The following is a 22,843-nucleotide window of genomic DNA, read 5'->3' as shown; positions in this document are numbered from 1 at the left end:
ACTCTTTTGAACAGGACCTTGACTGCGGTGGGTTGGCTACTAGATGCGCGTGAACAAGAAAGTGAGTGTGCGTGTAAGGAGAGAATGTGTGTGTGCACTTTACGTTCCCGTGCTGACAACATTCCATTGCGATGAACTGATGACACACTCTGCTGCTTCCAGGAAAAGAATGGTGATGCGGGCACAGCTCCAACGCTGTCTGCAGCTAAATCAGTGGCAGCCATTGATCATAGGAACAGCGGCGGATGAATTTCTAAAGAGTTGGTAAGCAAAATGTAATAAACCCCAATAAGCCTCTACATGTTTTTGACCTACATAAAGATATATAACATAAGTTACAAATAACAATAAGAAATAAGTTAAAATATGTTCTCTAATGCTTGTCAGCATATCACTGGAAGTCATGTTTAACTCCCAATATTAGAAGAAGGGCTTTTGGGAGAAAAGGTTGCATACATACTGTGACAGTCAAAACAATATTTGAGTCTGCATGCGACATGTGTTGAGTTAAAATTCAGTCATGTTTCCACTTTGGCGAAAGGTCAATTGTTAATTCAACCACAACTAGTCTACTCACTAACCTTTAATTTTCCTTCTCCTAACCCAGCTCACTCAAGGATTTAACCCAATATTTGCAACTATTGATACATTGTAGCTTAAATGTATTCATATACACATACTATACAGGCATTCATTTGTATACCAGACATGTATTAATCCAACTTCTCTTTATGGCTCATAAAATGTACATAAAGATAGAAGACCAAGCTTTATTGATGAACATCACTATACTTTTAACAGTTATAGTTACACAAGAGTCCTTTATACTGAGTGGATAGTATAGCCAATGTTCTTTTTAAACAGGTCACAACTCTCAACCATGATTTGTTGGGTCATCAGGTTAATACTTTATTTGTTTGATTGCAGCAGGGAGAAAGAGGAGGAGACAAGGGAACATGAGGAAATAGTGAAATAAAAATGGAAGAAAATAGACAACAGACTAAGGGTAGATGTGGCTACAAGCCGTTGTATCAAATCTAAAGACAAAGTCATCAAGCAACATTATAACATCTTTTAAAAATAACAGTTAAAATATTTGTGGACTCTATGGCACAGTATTACTTAAACATGTACACAATACCAAACAGTTTAGCCACACCCCTAAAACTATGACCAGCTTCATACTGTAGTAAACTAAGCCACAAGATCTTTCTCCGAATCGTTTGCCATTTAGTTCATTCACCTACAAACTATTTCAATTTCTTATGCCATTAAAAGGCACCTTGTCAGTTGAAATCTGCCAAATCTATAGTTGCTAATATTGTAAATATCAAAGCAGAGGCACATTCATATGAATTAAACACTATGAATATATGTGTATCACCACCAGATACCAGGTCATTCGCTCTATTTCAACAAGTTACTTGCTTTTGGTCTGTGACGGCAAACTATGGCATAAGAAATGGTCCAAAAACACCTATGTATCCATTTATAAATGGCTTAAGGTAGGTTATATGTGGAGTCTTTACAGCAAGGCTGGGCCAAAGAGGGCTACATTGAAACTCAACCCTTGAAAAAGTCAGTTGAAAACAGATGCCCCCAAGGGATATTCTGCTTAGGCAGATTTGTTTTGGTTTTCTTTTTCAAACAGATTTTTTTCCCAACACTCCTTCACTCCCACACACACACACAAACCCACACATACATACACCTGCACGCATGCACACACACATACACACACACACACGGCTCGCAACTACATCGAAGGAGAGGCCTATGAGCCCCTGTGGTTGGTCACGCTGTGGTATTTCTTGCTCTCCTGCCTGAAACGAACAGTGTTGGGGTTCACACACACATTCACACTTCAAAGAGGCAGTGTAAAGTGTGTGTGTGAGTTTGAGAGTTTGGAGGGGGGAGTAACTGGACAGCTCCCATAGTGACTGTGAGAAATAAAGGTGACAACTGCTCTTTTTGAAGGGGGGGGGGGTTCTATGCCAGACCCCAGAACAAATGAAGCAAAAGAGACGTGGAGGATCGAGATAGAGGAGAAGAAAATGAAGAGAGAAAAAAAGCAGAAAGGAAAGAGAAACCGACATTGTGCGGACAAAGTGAGAGTTTGTTGACACCAGAGGATATAGACTGTTAGGAAGCGTGTTTTGCTCATGCTTTGTGGATACAGAACCCAAGTTTATTGACATGTTCCTAGGACTACTGTATATATGCATATCAGACTTCATAACGGTTACTTAACTGGTTATTTTTCAAGTCGGAAAAAACAGAAATCCGTCTACCTTTAATGCAGTTTGTACTTCATTAACCTCATGACTACAATTACATTCATATTTAAGAGTACTCAACACCCTCCCTTTTGCTGAGGCCACGTCCATCTTGCAAAAAGGGGGGGAAGTGTAATATAATCAAAACAAAAAACAGTGTAACCAAAAAAAAGTAAAGAAACAAATGTACAGAGAGACAAAACAAAAGTCCTGGACATTTTGGGGATCTCAGACACCACCATGACTGGCTGCTACGCCCTGTCTTACTCCCCAGCTGAGAGGGAGAGACACCGTTCCCCACTTCTCTGTTCAGAGAGGAATAAAGAGAGGAGAGCCTGGACGCAAACCTCCAAGCCCTCCTCGGCGTCCTGATATTCGCGTCTTCCTGTCCTCTCAGTAAGAGGAGAGCTGCCATTTTCAGTCTATCTAGGAGGCCCCATGGAGGGCAGGCGATGACCTAACTATGGCTTCCCCTCTCTCCCTCTACAAATATCACAGAAATGACCCTACCCTGAATCCATTTACTGTTTCCCTTCCTCACTCTCACTCTCTTCAACCTGGCTTAGAAGAGTGTGTCTTTGGTGCACACCAGGGGGAGCCAGGGAGAGGAAAAGGCCACTGAAGATGAAGGTTCTCTGACTTTATTCTGTTCTTCTTTTTTATATCCTCGGAAGAAATGAGATGAGTACATGGAGGACTGGAAGTGCAATGGTCTCTATACTAGCCTACTATTCTTGCCCAGTGGCCAGCTACATGTCCAAATCAGCTACAAGTGGGTCAAGCTTCCGCCATCCTTAGAAGCCTTTCTAGCTCGTGTGTGCACATGCTGCTAAGGTGAAAACTAACGTGATACATGATGGGCCTTGGGCAAACTGTGACAGCATGTCACACTGAACGGCAAAGTTTGGGGTTCGTTTCCGATATTACACACTCACTGGATCTGTCAAGTGTCACATGTAAAAACTCTACTCAAACCATCAACTTGGTGGTTTGGATCCGGAAGAATCACTTCTATTGCACTTATATGCACTGCCCTACAACGGCTAGACCATGTGTTGTAGGAATGCTGCTTTTCGCCTCCGAACCAAACGGAATGATCATTGCCTTTACATCCGGCGGCTTTTGATGCACACACGTGTGGTGCGAGTATGAAGGGACTCACATACAGACCAAATATATGGTCCACGAACAGACAAGCTAACTGTTCACGTAAAGGCTTACGTTTTCCTCTCACAGACAGCTTGAGTGCATTTGTTTGCACAAGCAGTCTCCCTCCCGCACGCATGCACACAACACACGCATTGTTGGTTAATGCTCAAACTCTGACTGTGTCATGCGAGGACTTTTCATTCGGGTTCCCTTTCGCTGTCTAGATTAGAACACAACATCGTTCCTGCAGAGATGACGTCCTCATTATGTGCCCGATATAAAGGGAAGCAGACTGAGAAGGTTTTAGCAAAACAAAACAAAAAAACATACACCCTGTTAGCAGTTATTATTCTTAGATTATACATATTACCATAACGAGTGAGAGAGAGAGAGGACAATTAATCAAGCTCTAGAACTACAACACAGAAAAGACGGGAGAACGGAAGAGAGGGGTGAACTGGAAGCGAGAGGGCGATTGCTAAGTCGCTGTGTATCTGTCTGTATACTGTAGGTATCTGTCTGGTATCTTCACTCCTCTTTTCCCTTGCCCAATTCCTCCGTTTCCTCTCCTCCCGCTCTCCCCCCCCCTCCCTCCTAGTTCGGCGCCGAGTTCTGATTGCTACATCACAAACAGAGAGGCAGCGGAGACAGTACAAGGGTACCCAGTAACCCCAAGAAGCGGCTCTCGCTATCCTGTCCTCCATCACAAGCCCCTAGATCCTCCATTTTGAAATATTCCTGTCTTTTCCTGTATCGCTACGGCTTGCCGTTGCTGCTGTCTCGCTGCTTCTTGCTGCCACCACCATTACTGTTATACAGATTGGGGTTGGCTACCAGGGGATGGGGTACCGCGCCCATGTAAGGGCCTGCAGCTGCGGCATAGTTAAAGAGGGCTGGGAGGAAGGGCAGGGGCTCCACCTTGTCCGCCCCAGGAGCCATCATGTTCAGGGCCATGGGCAGGGCGGCCAGGTTATAGGGGTATGCCAGCAGCTGGGGCCCATACAGGAGGTGATAGGGGTCGGGGTAGAAGGGCAGCTTGGCCAGATCCCCATTGGGAACCATTTTCCCCAGCGGGCCAAAGGGAAAGGACCCCGTGGGGTAGGACACCAGGAGGTTCTCCTCCTGTTTCTTCCCCGAGCGGTAACCTCCTGGAACGATGAGGGGCAAGGGTAACTCCTGGGCGGGGTAGCCCCCCGCCTCGGCCTCTCGGCGGTGGGTGTCCCTGGGGTTGCTCACAGGCTCGGGGAGTGGTGCACGGGGGAGGAGCAAGGCATGGGCCGAGGGTCGGTCGCTGGAGCCGGATGTCCCCGTGGGAAGTTGGAGCCTGTCGGGTCCCCGGGTTGCGTGCGAAGCCTGGGCAGCCTTGGCGGCCTGGGCCTGGCGGTTGACCTGGACCAACAGATCCATGGCAGTGGGGGAGCGGCGAGGGGACTTGGGGGGTCGTCTCTGTGCGAGGGGGCTGTTACTAGTGGTTTGAGTGGCGATGCGTTGTGGGGACGGAGCAGGGCTGATCGGCTCCTCTTTGGGTACGAGGAGGGTCACTTCCGGGTCTCTGGTCTGCTCCAGGGGAGGATGGCACAACCCCCTAGTGTGCTGAACCTTCTCTCTCTCCATTTCCCTCTCCATCTCTCTGTGCCTCTCCCTCTGCCTCTCCCTTTCCTTTTCCCTCTCCCTGTGACTTTCCCGTTCCATCTCCCTTTCTCTCTCTCTTTGCATCTGCCTGTCCCGCTCTAATTCCAGCTCCCTCTTTCTCTCCCACTCTCTAGCTAGCATGGAGGACATGGTGAGGTCTTGTGCTTCACTAGGGGAGGGGCTCCTCGACGGGGGCATGACCCTAAGATCCTGAGCCAATGAGGACGAGCCCTCGTAACTGGCCGGAAGGAAAACGTGCTTCCCTGGCTTCTCCCTCTCTGCGATGACTTCCCGCTTCACGCAGCTGACGACTACGCTGGGAGCTGTCGCCATGGGAACATTCGGGGCGGCGCTCTTGATTTGGGCCTGACAGGTCATGGGCGTGTTTGGAGGGGCGTTCACGTGCCCTGTGTGGCCTGCCGGGCTGGGTATCCTGTTAAGCTGTCCGTCTAGGTTCCTCTTCTTGGGGGTCCGGAAATCCAGACATTCGGATCCACTCATGACCAGAACCCCCTGGAGGGTTGGGGGTGCAGCAGGGGGGAATAATTTGGGCCGGCAAGGGGTAAGGGTGGGAAGGTAGGGAAGTTTGGCTGGACTGTCGGGGGAAGGCTTTATAATGTGTGGACTTGGCCCCCTCTCGAGGACAGGGGCACTGAGTTCTTTGACTTCTGAGTTGTCGCATGGTGGAATCTGATTGATGACGGTTTGGTGTTCTGCTTTGACCTCGCAAGTCTCGCTCTCATTCCCCTTGGGCTCTAAGCACTCTCTACTGATGCTGGGTGGGTCGGGTGTAGAGTAGCTGATAACTGGGATAGACTGGGCCATGGGAACCTGGTCAGCACCCCTATCTGGCTCTTTGCTTACAGGGCTAACTGCTGTCTCTGCTGTGTTTGGCTCTGGCTGTGTCTCTTCTCTCTCAGGAGAGCTGCTTAACTCGTGACGTCGAACGTGGCGAGTCAACGCCGACGACGTTTTACACACCTTGTGACACTGGGGGCAGGTGTGTCTCGCTAACGCTCTCCGGCTCAGGCGACCGGGACTGGACGTGCTCTTTGCTAGCGCCCTACTCTCTCTCTGCTCCTGACCTCTCTCTTTCTCGGGCTCCGTTTCCTCGCAACCCACTTTGGGCGGCAGGGATTGGGGCTCTGAGGCTTTGGGGTGCTGGGTCTTCTGGTGGTCTTCCAGTTTATCTCTTGAGGGGAAGGGAGCCCGGCAGTGCAGGCAAACAAACTCCAACAGGTGGCTCAGTTCATGTTTGTCCCGTTTCCTCGGACTGGAGAACCAGCAACCGCAAGTACCGCATTCCGAGGCGTTGTCATTGGACCAGGGCCGCCGTTTTATTCCCACCGGAGAGGCTGAGGTAGACAGGGGGATACTGGGAGGAGAAGGAAGAAGGTGTTCGTCGAGTGTGGCACGATCGCCGCCCGTTTCCGCACCAGCCGACTGTTTGTCCTTCTCCTTGGTGGGAACTGAGGACGAGTCTGTTGTTTTTCTGTCCTCATCAAGCATGTGGTCTTCCGACTTGCCCTCGTCCCCCTTCACCTCCCCATCCTCTTCCTCCATTTCCTCCTCCTTCCCCACTTCTGCCTTTCTTTCTTCCCCTGCAACTTCCTCCTCCTCGTCCTCCTCCGCCTCCTCCTCTTCGTCCGGTCTCTCCGCCTCCTTGTTGACATGGGTCATGAGTCTCTCGGCCCTCCTCATCAGGCGAAGGGAGCGCTTGTGGTGCAGCTTGCGTTGCCAGCTCCTGGTCTTCTGGACAGGAACTTGGCCCTTCCTCTTGGGCTTGTAAGCGTAGTAGGGCCTCCACAGATTGTCCTCCCCATCGTCATCGCTTTCCTCCTGTTCACGCACTTCCTGACGGAAGTAGTATTCCCTGACCTTCCCCAGAGGTTTGGGACTCTTCCTCCTGGGCTCCGCCTCCCCTCCTACGTCTTTCTCTGCTTCGGCCCCAAGGCCGGAGCTGCGGTGACCGCGGTGCTTGTGGTGGTGGTGGTGGTGAGAATGACGAGGCTCCTTGGCGTCTTGCGGCGACGGCTCGGTCCGTTTGGTTTTGGGAGGGTGGGGGCTCTTGTCTCGCCGGAGGTCTGTCTCGGAGATGCTGCGCTTGACGATGGCCTCCTCGCCGATCCGCACTGTGATCTGGCACAGCGGCCCCGCCCCCCTCTGGCCGCACGCCTCCCCAGGAGAGGAGGAGCGCCTGGAGGCGGAGCTGTCGCTCCTGCTGTGGGACTTGCGCGATTTGTGATGGGACCGGCCATTTTCTGCTTCCTGTCGGCTCTTCCCGGAGCCTTCCTCTGCTGTGTCTGAACTGTCCCGGGACCTCTTCCTGTGGCTGTCGGTACTCTCCCTGTGGTTTCTGTTTGGCCTCGGCCCAGCCTTGGGAAGGATCTGACTAGCGTTTGCTTCAGGGGAGGGGCTACCCAGAGGGCTTTTGGCGACCTGGTTGCTATGGACTATGACGGAGGACGACACGGTAGTGCCGTGCACTATGACGGAGGGTTTAGAGTGTCCGTACGTTATGACAGAGGACCCGGTCAGTTCTGTACTGCGGCCACCCTTGGGTGTTTTGGACTTGCTGCTTGCGGCCATTTTGGAGGCGCCACTGCTGCTAGCTCTCTCCGGATCTGACGCCTCTCTATCACACCTCTTCACGTCTGTCTGAGGGAAGGGGGCACGTGTGGAGATCTCACCCCGCTCCAAGCTTATCGAGACGGGGAAGCCGTCGGGGAAAGTGTCCGGGTCAGGCTTGACGGTTTTTGGGTGTATGCCGCCAGTAAGGCCCAGGGAGTTGGGCCGGGCGCAGTCCAGGGAGAGGGGGAGGGGCAGGGGGTCTCCGGAGGAGAGGAGGAGCCCATCGGGGAGCGTGTCACTGTAGGTTTTGTAGGGTCTCTTCTGGGAGCGCATGGGTAGCAGGCGGTAGAGCTTGAGCGCGTTGACTTTCTGCTTGTAGCCGCCGTTGGCCGTCTTCTCGCTGGAGATGAGACCCGGGCTGATGCCGTGGATGGCCTTCTGGTGGGTCTTGAGGTTGTAGTAGGTGGCGAAGGCGTCCCAGCAGAAGATGCACTGGTAGCGGCGCTCCCCTGTGTGCCACACCTCGTGCTTGGTCCGGTATTCTGCCAGGGCGAACACCTTGTCGCAGAAGTGACACGGGTACTTGCGGCGCCACGAGTGGACGTTGGAGTGGCGCTTGAGGCTGGACAGGGTCATGTACGAGCGCTCGCACACCCTGCAGAAGTAGATGATGTGGCCGTCCACCACCTTCACAAAATGGTGGTTATCGTCTCCTACAAGCAGCTCCCCTGACTCTGCGTCGGCCTCCTGATCCACCAGGAGACCGCAAGCCTTTTTCTCGGCCAGCTGTGCTTTGCCGCTGCTCTCCACTCCCTCCGCCCCCACGACTACGCCGCCCTCGATCCTCACCTCCCCCTCCTCCAAGGGCTCCTCTTTGGGCTGGATGGGAAGGGGGGGCCGGCTGGGGGACAGGCTGGGGGGGAGGGCGGCGGCCTGGGGCAGAGGCTGGCGACAGGAGGCCTCGTGGGACTGCAGTCTCTTGTTATGGATGAAGGCTTTGCCACAGTGGCGGCAGCTGAGGGCGCGTCCCCCGCGGTGCAGCCGCATATGCACCGTCAGGGAGGAGGCGGAGCTGAAAAGGCGGTGGCACACCCCGCAGATCAGCTCTGGCTTCTGGCCACCCGGGGGGGAGGAGGAGAAGGAGACCGGGTGGTGGGGAGGGGTAAGGGCTTCGGTTGGGAGAGAGGGTAGAGGAGGAGGGAGGTGGAGGGGAGGCGGGTGGAGGCTGTGTCCATGGGGGCTGACTCCCACCCTCCCTCCTTGTTTACCCGGTAAGCTGGCTCTATCCTTCCTCTCTGTGTCTCCGCCCCTGTGGCCCTGATAGGGCACAGTGCTCAGATTGAACAGGATCTTGGCAGTCTCAGAAGGGGAGGCGGGGCCATTGGCTAGTCTGTGTCTCTCCCCCCTCCCGTCCCCCAGGTAGCCCCCAGTAGAGCCGTTAGTGGGCCGCGCGGGAAATCGGTGGAACTGAGAGTCTGGACTCTGGACTTTGGAACATTTTAGCGGTGGAGGAGATTTGATGTCCTTCCTCACCAGTGCCGTAAGATCTACGGGAGACGAGGAAGAGGAGGGTGATGAGGAGGAGGAAGAGGACGGAGATTGGTCGTGCCGCGGCGGCTTAAAGGGCCGGTGCTTCACGTCGGTGGTGGCGTCTAGCTTCCACAGTGAGCCCTCGTCCGAGGCCTTGGAGGCTGCCATGGCGGAGGAAGGGCGGCGGCGGGGGGAAGGGGAGGCGGGGGCGGCCCGACAGTGGTTCTGAACAGTGAGCGCGGCGGGCAGGGCGGCGCTGAGCGGGAAGCTGAGGGTGATCTTGGCGTTCTTGGGCCCATCGGCCGCGTCCTCCAGCCCCTCCATGGTCATGGCCTCTCCCCCCCAGCCTCCCTGTCTGCTCTTGCCCTTCATCTCCTCTAGCCCCCAGTTAGACAGGCAGGTCTCCGCCTCCGACAGTGACCTATGGGGTTGTGGTAATCGTAGGCAGGCTGGCGTGCCAGGAACTCAAGAGGGGCACAGGCGGCGATGGTGGGGTCAGTCCAGACGTGGGCGGCCCAGAGAGAAGGGAATCGATCGGTTGCGTTAGCCGCTGGCGGGGAAGAGGACTGATGCAGCGGCTGGTGGAAGTGTGGAACGTGTTGCGGGGTGGGGGAGGCCCCGGCAGCCAGGTGCTGCTCACTCAGGCGTGACAGGAGGAGGCCCGCGTGGAGAGGGTCCCAGTGCACCACCCTGGACACCATGACCAGCCCCCGAAACCTGCGACGTAACAAGAACAATGCGTTAGGAATAAAAACACACAGAGGACATTCTCAAAAAGAAAACTAAACGTTTAACAACGGTGACAAGCGCCTCAACATTACCTGTCATCGCGCAAACAAAACCGCTTTTGAAAGGGAAAGCACGTCGGAAAAACAATAAGGAAAGGCTGATCTCTAAAGCCTCGAGACTTCAAGTGTGAGTCAGGAATGGCGACAAGGGAGAGAGAGGGAGAGAAAAAAGAGGGGTAGGAGGAATTTGCAGCGCCGCTGGTTTAGATTTCAGTCCCAGCCACGGCGGCCGAGTCCTTTTTTCAGCGGCGTCCCGGGGATCCATCTCAGCATTGACGCGACATTCCCGTTGCCTAATTGGAAGGCGTTTCCAGATTTCATCGAGATTCCACAGGAATAGAGTGTTGACTGGCATTCACTGGCCGTGCTAACTTAAAAATAGGCTGGCTGTCTGAGTGAACAAGGAATGGGGGGAATGGGGAAGGAGGGGGGAGGAGGGGGGCGGGGGGTGATTACGATCACAGGCTTGTTAGCCATTCCTGGCAGTGGCTAGTATCTGCCGGGCATGACTCTAACCATTATTTGTGAAGGCAGGGGGGAGGGAGGGAAGGAAGGAAGGAGGAGGAAGTGAAAGAAAGGGGGAGGAAAGACGGAGAGACGGAGAGAGGAGTGAGAGGAGGTGGGGTGAAGAAGTGTTGTTTTTCCGCCCTCTCCATCCGGTTCCATCGCGCAGCTAAGAGGACAAACGGCGGTCGACGGCGACGCTTTCCCCCCCCATTTCCATTCTGAGTCAGCAGCCGTAAGCTGCTGAGACTGTCCTCCTGAAATGTGTTCACGCGCTACCTCCGGACACATCTGCGATAGGCCATTTTATTGTTATTACTTATTTAACACGGTGGGCTATTTTGTGAGGGGCTGCAGATTGGGGAGTGGGAGGTGCAGGAGAGGGTGGGGGGGGGGGGATTGGTGGCTGCTGAGGCCTAAACGATGCGACACGAAGAAAAAACCCCAGTCATGCTTTTCTGCCTGCGTTTTCAAGCAGCGAGGCAGCCAGGAAGGCAGGCCTCTGTAAAATTCCACAGGCAGCCCTGAACAGGCAGAAACTAGGTCAGCACTGTTATTGCAGAGGGAAGAGGAGGGAGAGAAAGAGAGAGGGAGAGAGAGAGAGAGAGAGAGAGAAAGAGAGAGAGAGAGAGAGAGAGAGAGAGAGAGAGAGAGAGAGAGAGAGAGAGAGAGAGAGAGAGAGAGAGAGAGAGAGAGAGAGAGAGAGAGAGAGAGAGAGAGAGAGAAAAAAAGCCCAAAACAGGAACGCACAGGCACAGCACAGGCGGACAGACAGACACACACAAACACAGGCGACCCAACGCATACACGCATGCACAAACCTGCGGGCAACAGAAGCAGGCCGATGTAAACAAACGACTCCTACACGGATGGGACTTGGTTGTAAATGACATGCAAAACTAAAGGGTGAAACAGAGTATCACAGAGATAGGGCACAGGTGGAACAAACAATGCCAGAGGCTTGGATAAGAGAAAGACAGGGGGAAGGCTACACAACTGGTATGGACACACACACACACACACACAGGACACAAACACACAACTAGTAGGAGGAAAATATGACTGTGTAACTCCCAAACCTATGTTAACATCATTGAGAATCTCCAGTCATGCTGAGACACAATGACTAGTGTGGTATATCAGAAAGTAGGCATATAGTTGAGTTAGAAGTGCTAAAAGCCACGATCCTTCTCGCACGGCGCAGGAAACCCCTTCAACGGGGCGCCAGCAGGCTAGAAGGTGGCCGACACGGCGAGAGACAGCGCCAGGGCTAAAAATGTCACAATTCTTTCTGGCGTTTGCGCCGCGGACGGCAGTAGGGGGCGGGGGGTAAACGCGTCTGCCGCCCCCGCGCTATTCCTTTTCATCTCCCTGTGACGCACGCACTGCTTCTCCACAAACAAGCCCTCCGCACAAAAGCCTGGCCAAGCGTGACAAGGGGAGGTGGTGGGTGAAGTGTGTGTGTGTGTGGGGGGGGGGGTTCAAATACAGAGACACACACACAATTTGGATACACCCACGCACACACACACAAGTGCCTGAACCTTTCTCGCACAAAAAAAGCAGCCCAGAGCTTCTCTGAAACGGGATGTTCCGCAAAAACAAACATGTCTGCCCAAGGTCTGTTCCATCTATTTATACTGGTGGCACTGCGAAACAGAAGAGAACAGCGAGAACAGGTGCACTGGTGGAGTACAACAAACTGACAAACTAGCGTTACTCTCGATAGTCAGAATCTTGACATCGGCAAGGAATTAAGCATGTGAGAACATGTTACCCTGACGAACAAAAAGAGGACAAATTAATAAGGCCTGTGTTCCCTACTACAACCTCTGTTTCTTTTGCAGTGGTGCGCCGGGCGGTAGGTAGAGGTTTGAGTAGGGGCCGCACGCTGGAGGAAACAATTTTGGGGCCCACGCCGTTCCAGCCTGTGAGCTGGCAATGGAACGGGGGCATGTGGAAATGGGAGGTTGTCGGTTGGGGGACCTCTCTCTCCCAAGAGTGGCCAGCTGGGGGGAGGGGATGGGGGGGGGGGGGGGCAACCATTAAGACAGCAGTTAGGCTGTGAAAAGGGGGGTGGGTGGGATGGATGATGGGGTGGGGGGTGGGGGGGGCATCGTTAGGAAGAGAGGTATTGAACTCTGCACAACCCCCCGGCTCAAGAAAGCATGGCGCAGCCAACCAGATGGGGCTAAAGAGGGGAGGAAGGAAGAAAACAAGACGTGGTTGGTACCAGCCAGGGAGTGGTTGAGAGGGTGGGCGCAGGGAGGTATGATGAGGGAGAAAAGGGAAGAGGTGGGGGGGTTGGGTAGTGTGACTTCAAGTGTGTATCTCGCTTGTCCAGATTTCACGGGTTTCCTCGGCTTTCAGATCCTGCTCAGCTTGTCTGCACCTCTTCCCTGACCCTAACACCCTCGCACCCCCTTCTTGAATAAACAGTGGCAGCACCGTGATTTTGCATGCCACTCCACGCATCAGAAAGCCTGCCCGCGTTTCATCCGTCCTCTCTCCGCTCTGTTAGCTTTCAAGCCACCACATCATTCAGCTAATTCTGCCTCTGTAACACAATAATGGGAAGCATTAGGAGCGGGCTAGAAGAACCCCAAAAAAGTACCTCAGAAGAGTGGTAACACTACACCGGTGACCTTCTCAAAGCAATTCCCCCCCCCCCCCCCCCCCCCCCCCCCCCAAATCATTTTCAATTTTGCACATGGCCACTCTACGAAAATGCCCTTACCGTGTTTACAAAAGTCAGAAGGCACAGGGTCCACACTGACGTGTTTGCGAGGCGCTGTACGAACGGCCGGGTTCATTCATATGGCTCCATGGGTGAGATGACAGCTTTGGTAACACCGTGTGCCACTCTGATGTCCCCCCCTCCCCCCTCCCCCCTCCCAAGGCCCCACTCCTACGTGTGTACCGCTGCCCCTTGACGCGGTTGCTACAACAGCTCTCGTCTTTATTGCGTTAGCCCCTCAGGGCCAGAACATGACTTGCGAAACATGCGCCAGTAACAATCGCATAAACCTTCCACATCCAGCATGCTACTAACATACATGAGACATACGGTTGGTAAACTTTAGTCAGCTGAGGCTGGGGAAGTTTCAAAACATCCTTTGATACGAAGAAATACTTCTGACATTTTTAGGCCTTCATTGCTTGCATGTCAGACTGAGGGGATGTGAACCAGTCAAAAGAAAAAACCTGACACCAGCTCATCGACAGTTCAGACGCACATGAGGCTTCCTATCACCTGACCTTTGAACGGGAATGCCCTGTGGCATCGTGGGTCAAATTTCCAATACATTGGGGCCGTGGAGGTTTGCTGTGGCGACCATGGAGACGAGGAATGTGGAATAGTTGGCGCACGGGCTGTTGTTTTGGAAAAAAATAAGGGTTGGAGTGAGGGCCGCAACAACAGGACTGTGACGTCAAAATGTCCTCCATGTTTTAGAGACAAACTCCCCACTACCGCCACCCCAACAAAAATAAACTGGTCAGGGATACTTGGTTAATGGGCCAACGACACAAAAGGGGCAAGAATCGATTAATCCAAGTTATAGTATAAGGAAATATCAGCGTGTATGTTCAAGTTTGTCCCCAACTCTGTGATTTTGTAAGCGGTTTTGATGGAAGGGATTCAGCCATCGCGGTTATGGATTAAGGTTTCCCTAAACACAAAAACACACGTCACGTCTAACGGTTGTACTGACACACAGCGGCTCGCCCCCCAATCCGGGACGATTGACTGGGACGTGAAAGACGACGAGAAATTAGAAGTTTCATCACAATCTCTAAACGAGTCATCGCTCCTGAAAAAGAACTGCGTGGCGAGCTAGCGACAGAGGGGAGGATGAGAGACAAGGCCTCTTATAGGCGCCACACACACACACAAACACACACACAAGCACAGACACACATAGGCAAACACACCAGTACACAGGCGCAAACACACACAGCCACATGCACTCAAACACTGCACACGTATTAAATAAACCGCGCGTTCGCACTCTTCCTTGCATACAAAACAACAACCCCAGCAACGGCATGACTGAGAAAAACAAGCAGGAAAAAGAGAGGACATATTCAGCCTCTCTCTTTCTCTCTCTCTCTCCTCTCTCTCTCTCTCTCTTTCTCTCTCTTCGGTAGACAAGCACACAACAAGAGAACGTACCTCGGAAAACCTCCTGCTGCATCTCTGCTGCGATGTGTTCTCCCTCTCCCCTCTCTCCCTCTCTCTCTCTCTCACTCGCTCGCTCTCTCGCCCTCGGTCCGCGGTTGCGCGCGGAGAGTGTGTGCGCGTGCGTCTGCGTGTGTGCGTGCGTGCAGGCGCTTGCGAGAGCGCGGGGAAACACGGCGCACACACAGCACACACAGGCAGGCAGCAGTGTGCGAAGACAGAGGGCAGGAGCGACTCTCACACTCTGACTCTCTCTCCCTCCTCCCCCCCCCCTTCACTCTCTCGCATGCTCTCCCCTGTCTTTCCCTCTCTTACTTCGGTTTTGCCTCTGACACATGATTCTCAGTGTTTTTTCCTTTTCCAGCAAGTGAATCCCCCCCCCCTCTATTCTCTCTTCGCCTCTTCGCCTCTGCCCCCCAACCCCCCCTCCCCCTCCCGCTCCCCTGCCCCCTCTGAATCCAATCTTCTTTTTATTTGGAAGTGTTGTTCTCCACATACACACTAACAGGCACACACACACACACACACACACACTACTTTATATACACAAAGCCCAGTGATAGGGAGAGGGAGGGAGAAGCAGGGGGAGAGAGGGAGAGAGGGAGAGCAAGCGAGCGAGCGAGAGGACGCCATTTAAGCAGTTTGTTACGAGCACTGCCAGTCCCCAAAATGGCTGAAAACAAACAGGAGCCATGCCAAGTAAAAAAAAAACTGGGCACCCGGACAGACAGACAGACAGACATGGACGGAGAGTTAGAGAGGGAAAAAGTGAGAGAGCAAGAGAGAGAGAGAGATAATAAAGACAAACAAGACAATAGTCGGATTGCGGATGGAAGCACTCCCCGCTAAAGAAGTGAAGTGGACAGAAAGAAAAGAACGAGAGGGAAGAGTTGGAGAGAATGAAAGAGGTAAAAGGTGAAGGAGAGGCAGAGAGCGAAAGGAAAGTGAAAGAAGGAGAAGGCGAGGAAAGAGAGAGGAGAAAACGAGGGACACAGAGAGAGAGAGAGAGAGAGAGAGAGAGAGAGAGAGAGAGAGAGAGAGAGAGAGAGAAGGGCAGGGACACGCTGTCTGTGTTTTTATAGCCGCTGCTAAAAGGGTTTTAGTTTATGTGGGGAGATGGCCACTCAGTCAGGTGTGTCTTTGAGGTCACTGCGTGACAGAGTTCTTTAAGGACCCCCTTGGGTCAAATTCTCCCTCAAGTAGACTTTGGCCTTCGTGTTCAGCTGAAACACTGAACCACCACCGTCCATGTTGTGCTGCACACCATTGACTCATAAAACAAAACAAATAACTTTATGTTCAGAAGCACTAACACTCTGACACAGCATCTTAAACCTGGAGGACTAACTATCAAGTCAAGGATCTGACGGGTTTAAAATAGAACTTTAAAGACTTACTTAGACTTGGCCTGATTTCTCTGCTGGCCCTAAACGGTGCATACCTGGCTTCCCTGACCGTCTCCCCGGACTGTGTCGCAGTGTAGGAGCAGCTCTGCTCGAAACCCAGGAGCAGGACACAATCACAGCAAGCGAGATAGGTGATCAACAAATAACATTTCTAGAAACGACCATATTCTTATTTAACTTTCCCCCAACAGTCTTCTGGGCACTGCGTCCACATGCTGCACGCTCTCCACGACACACACACACATACCACTACCATACCCCACCCTCACCCCCTCCACCACCCTTTTTCTCTCGCCCACCTCACTATTTCCCTCGCTCTCCCTCCCTCTCTCTCTCCAGCTCTCATTGTATGCTGCCACACTTGTCTCCATGGGAACTGTCCTGGGATTGGGTGTTGCTCCTGTGACCTCTCCGGCTCCTGAAGGAACTTTGTCGGGGGGAGGGGGTGTTCTCCCTCCAAATGCACTCTTTCACCAAAGGAGGCTGCGAGACAGGGAGGAAGGGAGAGGCTGTGCAGCATGCGTATGAAGCGGGCAGTTCTGCCTACCTGTTTTTTTGGTTGGGAGTGGGGGGACACTAAACGATCCTGCGAGGCTGCGTACGTGTCTGCCGCTGCGCGACCAATTCCGGGGCCGTTGGCGAAAACAACAATCACTTGTGTGCGTGAGGGCGTGAGGGCTATGCAGGAGTGTGCCCGCCCAGTGTGCACATGTCTCTGTGTTGTCCTGGAGCCGGCAGCCCACCACCGACTCTGTATTCAGACGGAGTCTCGGCGTTCAGCCGTCCCCTATTCATGGGCGCTTTGCCCAAACGTGATCATAGCTTTTCATGCTGTGCTACCAAGCGACACACACATCTGAATACGCAAAGACGGGGAGGCTAAAGGGAGCCATCTTTGTGGGAGATCCGAGCCAGAGAGAGAGGGGGGGGGCGTTGATCGGATAGCTCAAAAGAGGGTGTGATCGGAACGCTTCGAAGTGTTTTTCTTTAGATGCTCGCAAAACGCTTGATGCAAGAGCAGATCAGGGAATGCATGTGTTGCAAGCAATGCAACAAAAGCATTTTCTGTAAGACCGTTTTCATTTTTTGGGGACGCTACCATGGAAAATTGAAATTCCAATGAAACCCTTTCAGTTTTCACAATCAGACAATGTATCCCGATGTAACCCTAATGTCTCAATGTCTGAAAACAATTCTGTGGACCAAGCAGCGTGCCTATTTCTGGCCAGTTAATAAAGCAACTGACGATGATCTACATTTGTTTCAAATAGGACTGTCTGCTTTAATTGCAAACCCCCTGAAAACTAAAGAAGAAAACCTATAAACATCCAAAACAGTCTCTGGGTCCCAATACCTGCACCCTTTCCCCCCCTAAGTGTGCACACTTGAAACACCACATGGATTTTGGGCACGGCACGTTCAAATCCAAACTGCTTTCGAGGATGCTGAAGAGCGTGCTTCCAGAAAGTTCTGAGCGTGAGGTGAGTGAGAGAAAGAGGCTGCTGACCTGCTATCCTAGAGGCCGGGGACAAGGCGTGGGGCCGAGCAGAGGTTATCCTCTGGTTCATGCAGGAACTGACCGTCTGAGAGAAAGGAAGAGGCTTAAGAGGGTTTCCGTTTTACAGTTATCTAAAGAGAAGAAAACATGTTGGAAGATCATCAACGCACACACGGCACATGCAACCACAAACACGCATGAATTTGGGACAGTTGAGTCCACCACTGGCAATTCAACCCACCCTCTATAAAAACACTGGTTCCATCATTTCTAGTCTGCGCTAAGCAGATGTCCCCAAACAGCTTTGATGGTAGACGTACTGTAGTGTGGCACAGCAGATTAGGGAGCAGGGTAGATCCGCCGCAATATCAGATGACACAAATGGGGTTCAGCAGTAAATGGCGGCTAAGTGATTCATATCTTCTTTGCGACGGTGAGAGAATGAGCCAGCATGTTTGGGTGAGCGGTGCAGGATCAGTTGTGTCGAGTCACACGAACCGTTTTCGGGGAGGGGGGACGAGACGACACACAACAGCGATGAAGGATTTTGGGGTAGGTTCGCAGGTAAGCGCTTAACTAATCGTGTAACACTTTAACCCGGTGTGATATACAACTCTGGGAAAATCTGAAAGGCTCCCACTCGGACAGGGGAAAGGGAGAGGAGTGAGGGAGGGAAGGAAGGCCAGAGTGAAAGGAATAAACACGGCCAAAAGAGACTGGAAAGGATGGGTGGAAAATCATATGGGAGGGGTGACTGATACAGCTTTGGGTGGGGGGGGTGGGGTGGAAGGCAGTGGGGAGGAGGGGGGGGGTCTGGTTTTTCCACTGCCAGGGAAAGAACGGCTAAATCAAATTAATTAGCTTCTTCATCTCCAGGCAGCTACTCAGGCATGCTGTACTGGCAAAGAGAGGGAGAAAGAGCGAGTGGAGAGCGAGGGGGGGGGGGGGGAGGAGTGTGTGCAAAAGAGCGAGAGACAAAGTAAGAGCACGGAAGAGCGAGAGGGGAGAAAAAGAGAGCGAGAGAGGCAGAGAGGAGGGAGTGGGGCAGAACTCGGAGAGGGGCTGAATAGCCTGTTGTGTATGTGCTCCGTTCATGCGAGCTGGGAGAGGGGGGGAGAGGCGGGGGGGGGGGGGGGGGGGGCGCATAATTCTCTGATAAGCGGGAGGGTTGTTTTGCTGGGCTGAGCACGCGGAGGCGGGCGGGGGGAGGGCAGGGGGAGGAGGGGAGGAAGTGGGGCTGTGTGTTGACTGTGTTGGACAGTGTGTGCTCCGCGCCGCTGCTGCGGCTGCCCAGATTCGGGCCCTGTGATACTTCCTGTTTCTAGACGGCCTTTTTTCAGGCTCTTGTCAACACCCCGGCTTCTTCCGTCACGCCTCTTTAAATAGCATGCACACCTCAATTTGAATCTACGGGAGATAGGGAAAGGGGAGGGGGGAGGGAGGGAGGGGGGGGGGGGGGGGAAAGAAGAGAATGGACGGGAGGGGGTGCAAGCGATAGACGTGAAGAGGAGAGCGTGTGAGCGAGAAACACAGAGGATGGGAGGGACGGCTGAAGAGAGAAGAAGAAAATCGAATCACTCCCCAGTGATCAAAAAAGGGACAAAAAAACACTGTAATAATAGCGCTGACATCAGGAAAGGGCGGAGGGGGGGGGTTGGGGGGGAATAAAAGGAGCGATAAAGGGAAAGAGAAAAAGAAAAGAGAGACGGGCAGATGGTCAGAGGCGGTGGCACCGTGCCAGGGCAAACACAACAGCGGCAGGGCAAAGAAACGAAAAGAAAGGAGAGAAGAGCGAGAGGAAAAAACCCCGGACAGCCAGCATGCGGTCGTCTCTGCAGCTCTGTTTGTAACAACACGACGAGGGGAGGAAAGGAGAGCAGGAAGGGGGAAATGTGGGTAAGGGAGGACGGAAAGCAGGCCAACAAGAGTGTTTCGTGTGAAAGAGAGACCTTGGGAAAACTTACGAAGGTGGGTGAAGGGGAGAGATAGCGAGGAAGAGAGAGGGGAACCTGAGGAGTCACAAAAATTGACACAGTGGAGAGATTGAAGTAGAGGCGGGCCGGAATTGATTGATAAAGAAAGTAAGTTAGGATGAGAAGGAGAGGCAGAGACGAGGGAGGGAGGGTATAGAGGTTAGGAGAAGTAGGGAGAGAGAGAGAGAGTGAGAGAGAATGAGAGCGAGAATGAGAGAAAGAGGACGCCGGGGGCAGTACTCTGGGGGAGTAAGACTGCGGAGCTGCTCTGGCCAGACTTGGCCGCGTTGAAAGAGGCCTAGATTAATACTAAGCCGATTGCAACGGAAGGTGGGATCAAGTGCAATTAATTTAGCACCCAGATAGTTCCAGAAACAGGATCCAAAAGCACCCGCAAGGAAGGTAGAAGTACGAATCTCGATCAAAACCCTCTGTGTGTGCGCGCGTGCGCGCCCTCAAAGGAGGCAAACTGTTGCACTTGCATCCCCTGGCTTGTGTGCATCTGTAACATGACGCATGCATATGGCTATAAAAAGCATCTTAGCACTAGGCAGGGGAGAGATGCATGTGGGTAGAGTGACGGATGGCTCGACGATGAAGGGCCTGATCAAAGAAAAGACTCTTGGAAAGTGGGCGGCGTCATCATCAAAACAAACAGTTAGGGAACAGGACATTCCCTCCTTGTGCCTCCCGGTGGAACTCCGGGATGCCTTTCATGTAAAAGACCTACTTGTTCCACTGCTCTTCCTTGAAACGTGTGCGTCTTGCCTAGAGTCATTCCTGTTATGACATAACAGCAGGCCCAGTGTATATAACTGATACGTCGCTGTTTTTGTTCTCGTCTATTTTAGACGCTGAAGGTTCAACACAGAGTTTCGCATATGGATTGACAAGCAGGCAGGATTCTCAAAACCTGCCATGTGATTCTGAATCTCATCTGATGATCCTACACTACACTCGATAGGCTAGCTTGGGTCACATGATTCAATCTGAACTCCATTATAAAATAGAGCATCAGCAACAGAACTATAATAGTAAGATAATAGATAACAATAAATAAATAAAGGACAAGGGTTTAAAGGAAAAAAAGCTTCAAAGGAAAATTGTACATGATAAAATACAATGTTTCGGAAGTATTCAGAAACATAAACATTAATAACCTGGTCAAGTATGTTTGGTTATGTTGCAATGACTGTTTTAGTATGTTCACACCTGATGAAAGCTGACATCAGAGGGTGAAGAGGTCAAAGGTCACGGTAGCCGACGGGAAAGGAATCTGAAGAGAGGATAAAAGTACAACCAGCTATGGGAGAAAGAATTCTGAGCATTTATACCTTGACAAGCTGGAGTAACCTACATGAAATTGCCCATCCATACCACGCCTCCTTCCTTAAATCACCTGGATAAGCATTCACACAACCCGCATTCAAAAACTGGGAGGCCAGTTCATACCAACAGTTAATAACAAGAGCGGTATCTCAAGATGAAGACCAGAGGGGATATCCTTGATCGTCTCTGATCAGCTCTTACCTTTCATAAATCAAAAAGGATGAATATTTCGACGGGCTCCACAATCTGGAAGTCAAAATGGAGTCCCTTCTGTCCTTCCCCTGCCGTTACGTGTTCTCTCCCACCCTTCGGCTGTCTCTTGTCCCTCCCTCCCTGCCATCCTCCATCGTTACCGAGCTACGGAGCGACCCCTCCCTCCCTCTCTCCGCAGACTCGCTCGCTCTCCCACGAACACTCACTGCCGGGCCAAAACTGAGGTAAGTGGCTGAGAGCTTCCCCTTGATAAGTGCATCTTGGTCCTTTTCAAGGAAATGTGACACCTTGTCAGAAAAGAGAAGGTCATGAACAGAAGCGGTAAGACAACGTTGTTCACTGTGAAGAGTCACTGTGACATTGTAAACACATCCTTCAATTACATTGACCCCATGAAGATGCATCATTCTGCCTCAAATGAGTACCCTCGAATAGCCTTTGGGCCATTTCCCAACCCCTCAAACACACTACCTGGAGGTATGGAGGAAAGGGCCAATGCATCTGGTCTTGTCCACTTCAAGGTAGCACTGTGGGTACTTGACACTGCTAACATGTATTATGTGTCCAGTAGAGGGAGCTAGTTCAATGGATTCAGTTCTGGGAGCATTTCCGCCTTTGAATTTATGTTGCGCAATTTCTTGATGATACATGACAATCTCACCACACGCCACAAGAGGTAGCCAAGTGGCCTATAATAGTTGTGCTTTCACACACAATAAGGAAGAACAAGCACTGTGTTATGGTGAATCGTTTTAGCCGTCACTATGGTATGTTTGAACTAGCAATCCTTACATATCACCGCTAACCTTAAACAAGGTTTGCCCAATTAGGCATATGTAGGATTTTACTTCTGTAACAGCTACCAGATTTGGGCTTGAGAACAGCATGTTCTTCAATATCCTGGAGTATCTACATGAAGGCAAAGACATCCATGTTCATCCTGGCAACAGTCTCAAATTTAACCGTTCAAAAACAATCCAAAGTTGATTTATTTATTTTATTGGTTCTCATTGGAGCATTACAAGAAAATTACAATACAGTTTGTCAAGTTAAGACTGTCCATTTAACATTAGAACAGTAGGCCATCATATGAATTGTGCCAAGCAACTACAGTCAGTATCAACACACCAGTTTAAGTACACACAGCAACATAACTTGACAGAGCAAACCAACAAATCAAAACATTTCATGCTGTAGTCATTTCTGTTACAGCTACACACCAAATAATAACAGATGTAAAGTGTAAGTGAGAAATTGTACAATTCATCCTGTCCTTTTTATACTCGATCATCTACAATGGCATATGGCAAAATGTGCTTTGTATATTGGCTCTGCATGGTAGCACTTGGTCAGTTTGCTTACGAACAACAATTTAAACCACACTTTGTGGTCCAACTCCCTTGCTAACAAGATTAATGTATTGTGCAATAGTAGCCTCAGCCATTGGACAAGCAACTTGTCTAGGCCTGGAAATAACAGTGTACATGAACCAGTATTGGCTTGAGAGACTAATGAAGCTATCTGACAAGTTTGTTGACGAAAATGCACAAACGAGAACAACCAACTCGTTGACTACAGGAAGTAGGCCTATTACCCATATTTTTGGGGTAATTAAACAACAGGTGAGAGGTATAGTAAAGATGTGTCACCGTAAGAGTACGCCAGCTCTTTACAAGAAGTCTCCATTTTTCTGACCAACAAGAAGCATTGCCACAACACCGCCATGTTGAGACGGTTTCAATGTTGAACACAACTAGAGCTACCTTACAAGCAAGCTAGCCGACCACATATATC

At 51.6% G+C, this 22,843-nt stretch overlaps 1 protein-coding gene across 6 annotated transcripts; it reads right to left on the bottom strand.

Moving 5' to 3' along the window:
- Positions 1–884: 884 nt before the first annotated feature.
- zbtb4 (zinc finger and BTB domain containing 4) lies at positions 885–21,143 on the bottom strand. Of its 6 annotated transcripts, XM_047049312.1 has the most exons (4): positions 21,038–21,143; positions 20,720–20,783; positions 17,544–17,665; positions 885–9,875 (listed from the first exon to the last, which is right to left on the bottom strand). In XM_047049312.1, exon 4 carries the CDS (start codon positions 9,528–9,530, stop codon positions 4,182–4,184), a length of 5,349 nt encoding a protein of 1,782 aa, XP_046905268.1. In that variant the 5' UTR covers positions 9,531–9,875; positions 17,544–17,665; positions 20,720–20,783; positions 21,038–21,143; the 3' UTR covers positions 885–4,181. The 6 variants fall into 6 exon arrangements, with proteins under 6 accessions (XP_046905268.1, XP_046905270.1, XP_046905269.1 ...); XM_047049314.1 differs by lacking the exon at positions 17,544–17,665; XM_047049313.1 differs by lacking the exons at positions 20,720–20,783; positions 21,038–21,143 and having other exon boundaries at positions 17,544–17,767.
- Positions 21,144–22,843: the final 1,700 nt, after the last annotated feature.

The sequence above is a fragment of the Hypomesus transpacificus genome, chromosome 25 (assembly GCF_021917145.1).
Source record: "Hypomesus transpacificus isolate Combined female chromosome 25, fHypTra1, whole genome shotgun sequence".
NCBI classification, from domain to species: domain Eukaryota; kingdom Metazoa; phylum Chordata; class Actinopteri; order Osmeriformes; family Osmeridae; genus Hypomesus; species Hypomesus transpacificus.
Note: the sequence above shows the minus strand (reverse complement) of the source record. Positions and strands in the feature narration are given on the sequence as shown.

Bases quoted from the DNA above. Each gene is read 5' to 3' on its own strand.
- zbtb4 (XM_047049312.1), bottom strand. From the start codon at position 9,530: ATGAAGGGCAAGAGCAGACAGGGAGGCTGGGGGGGAGAGGCCATGACC.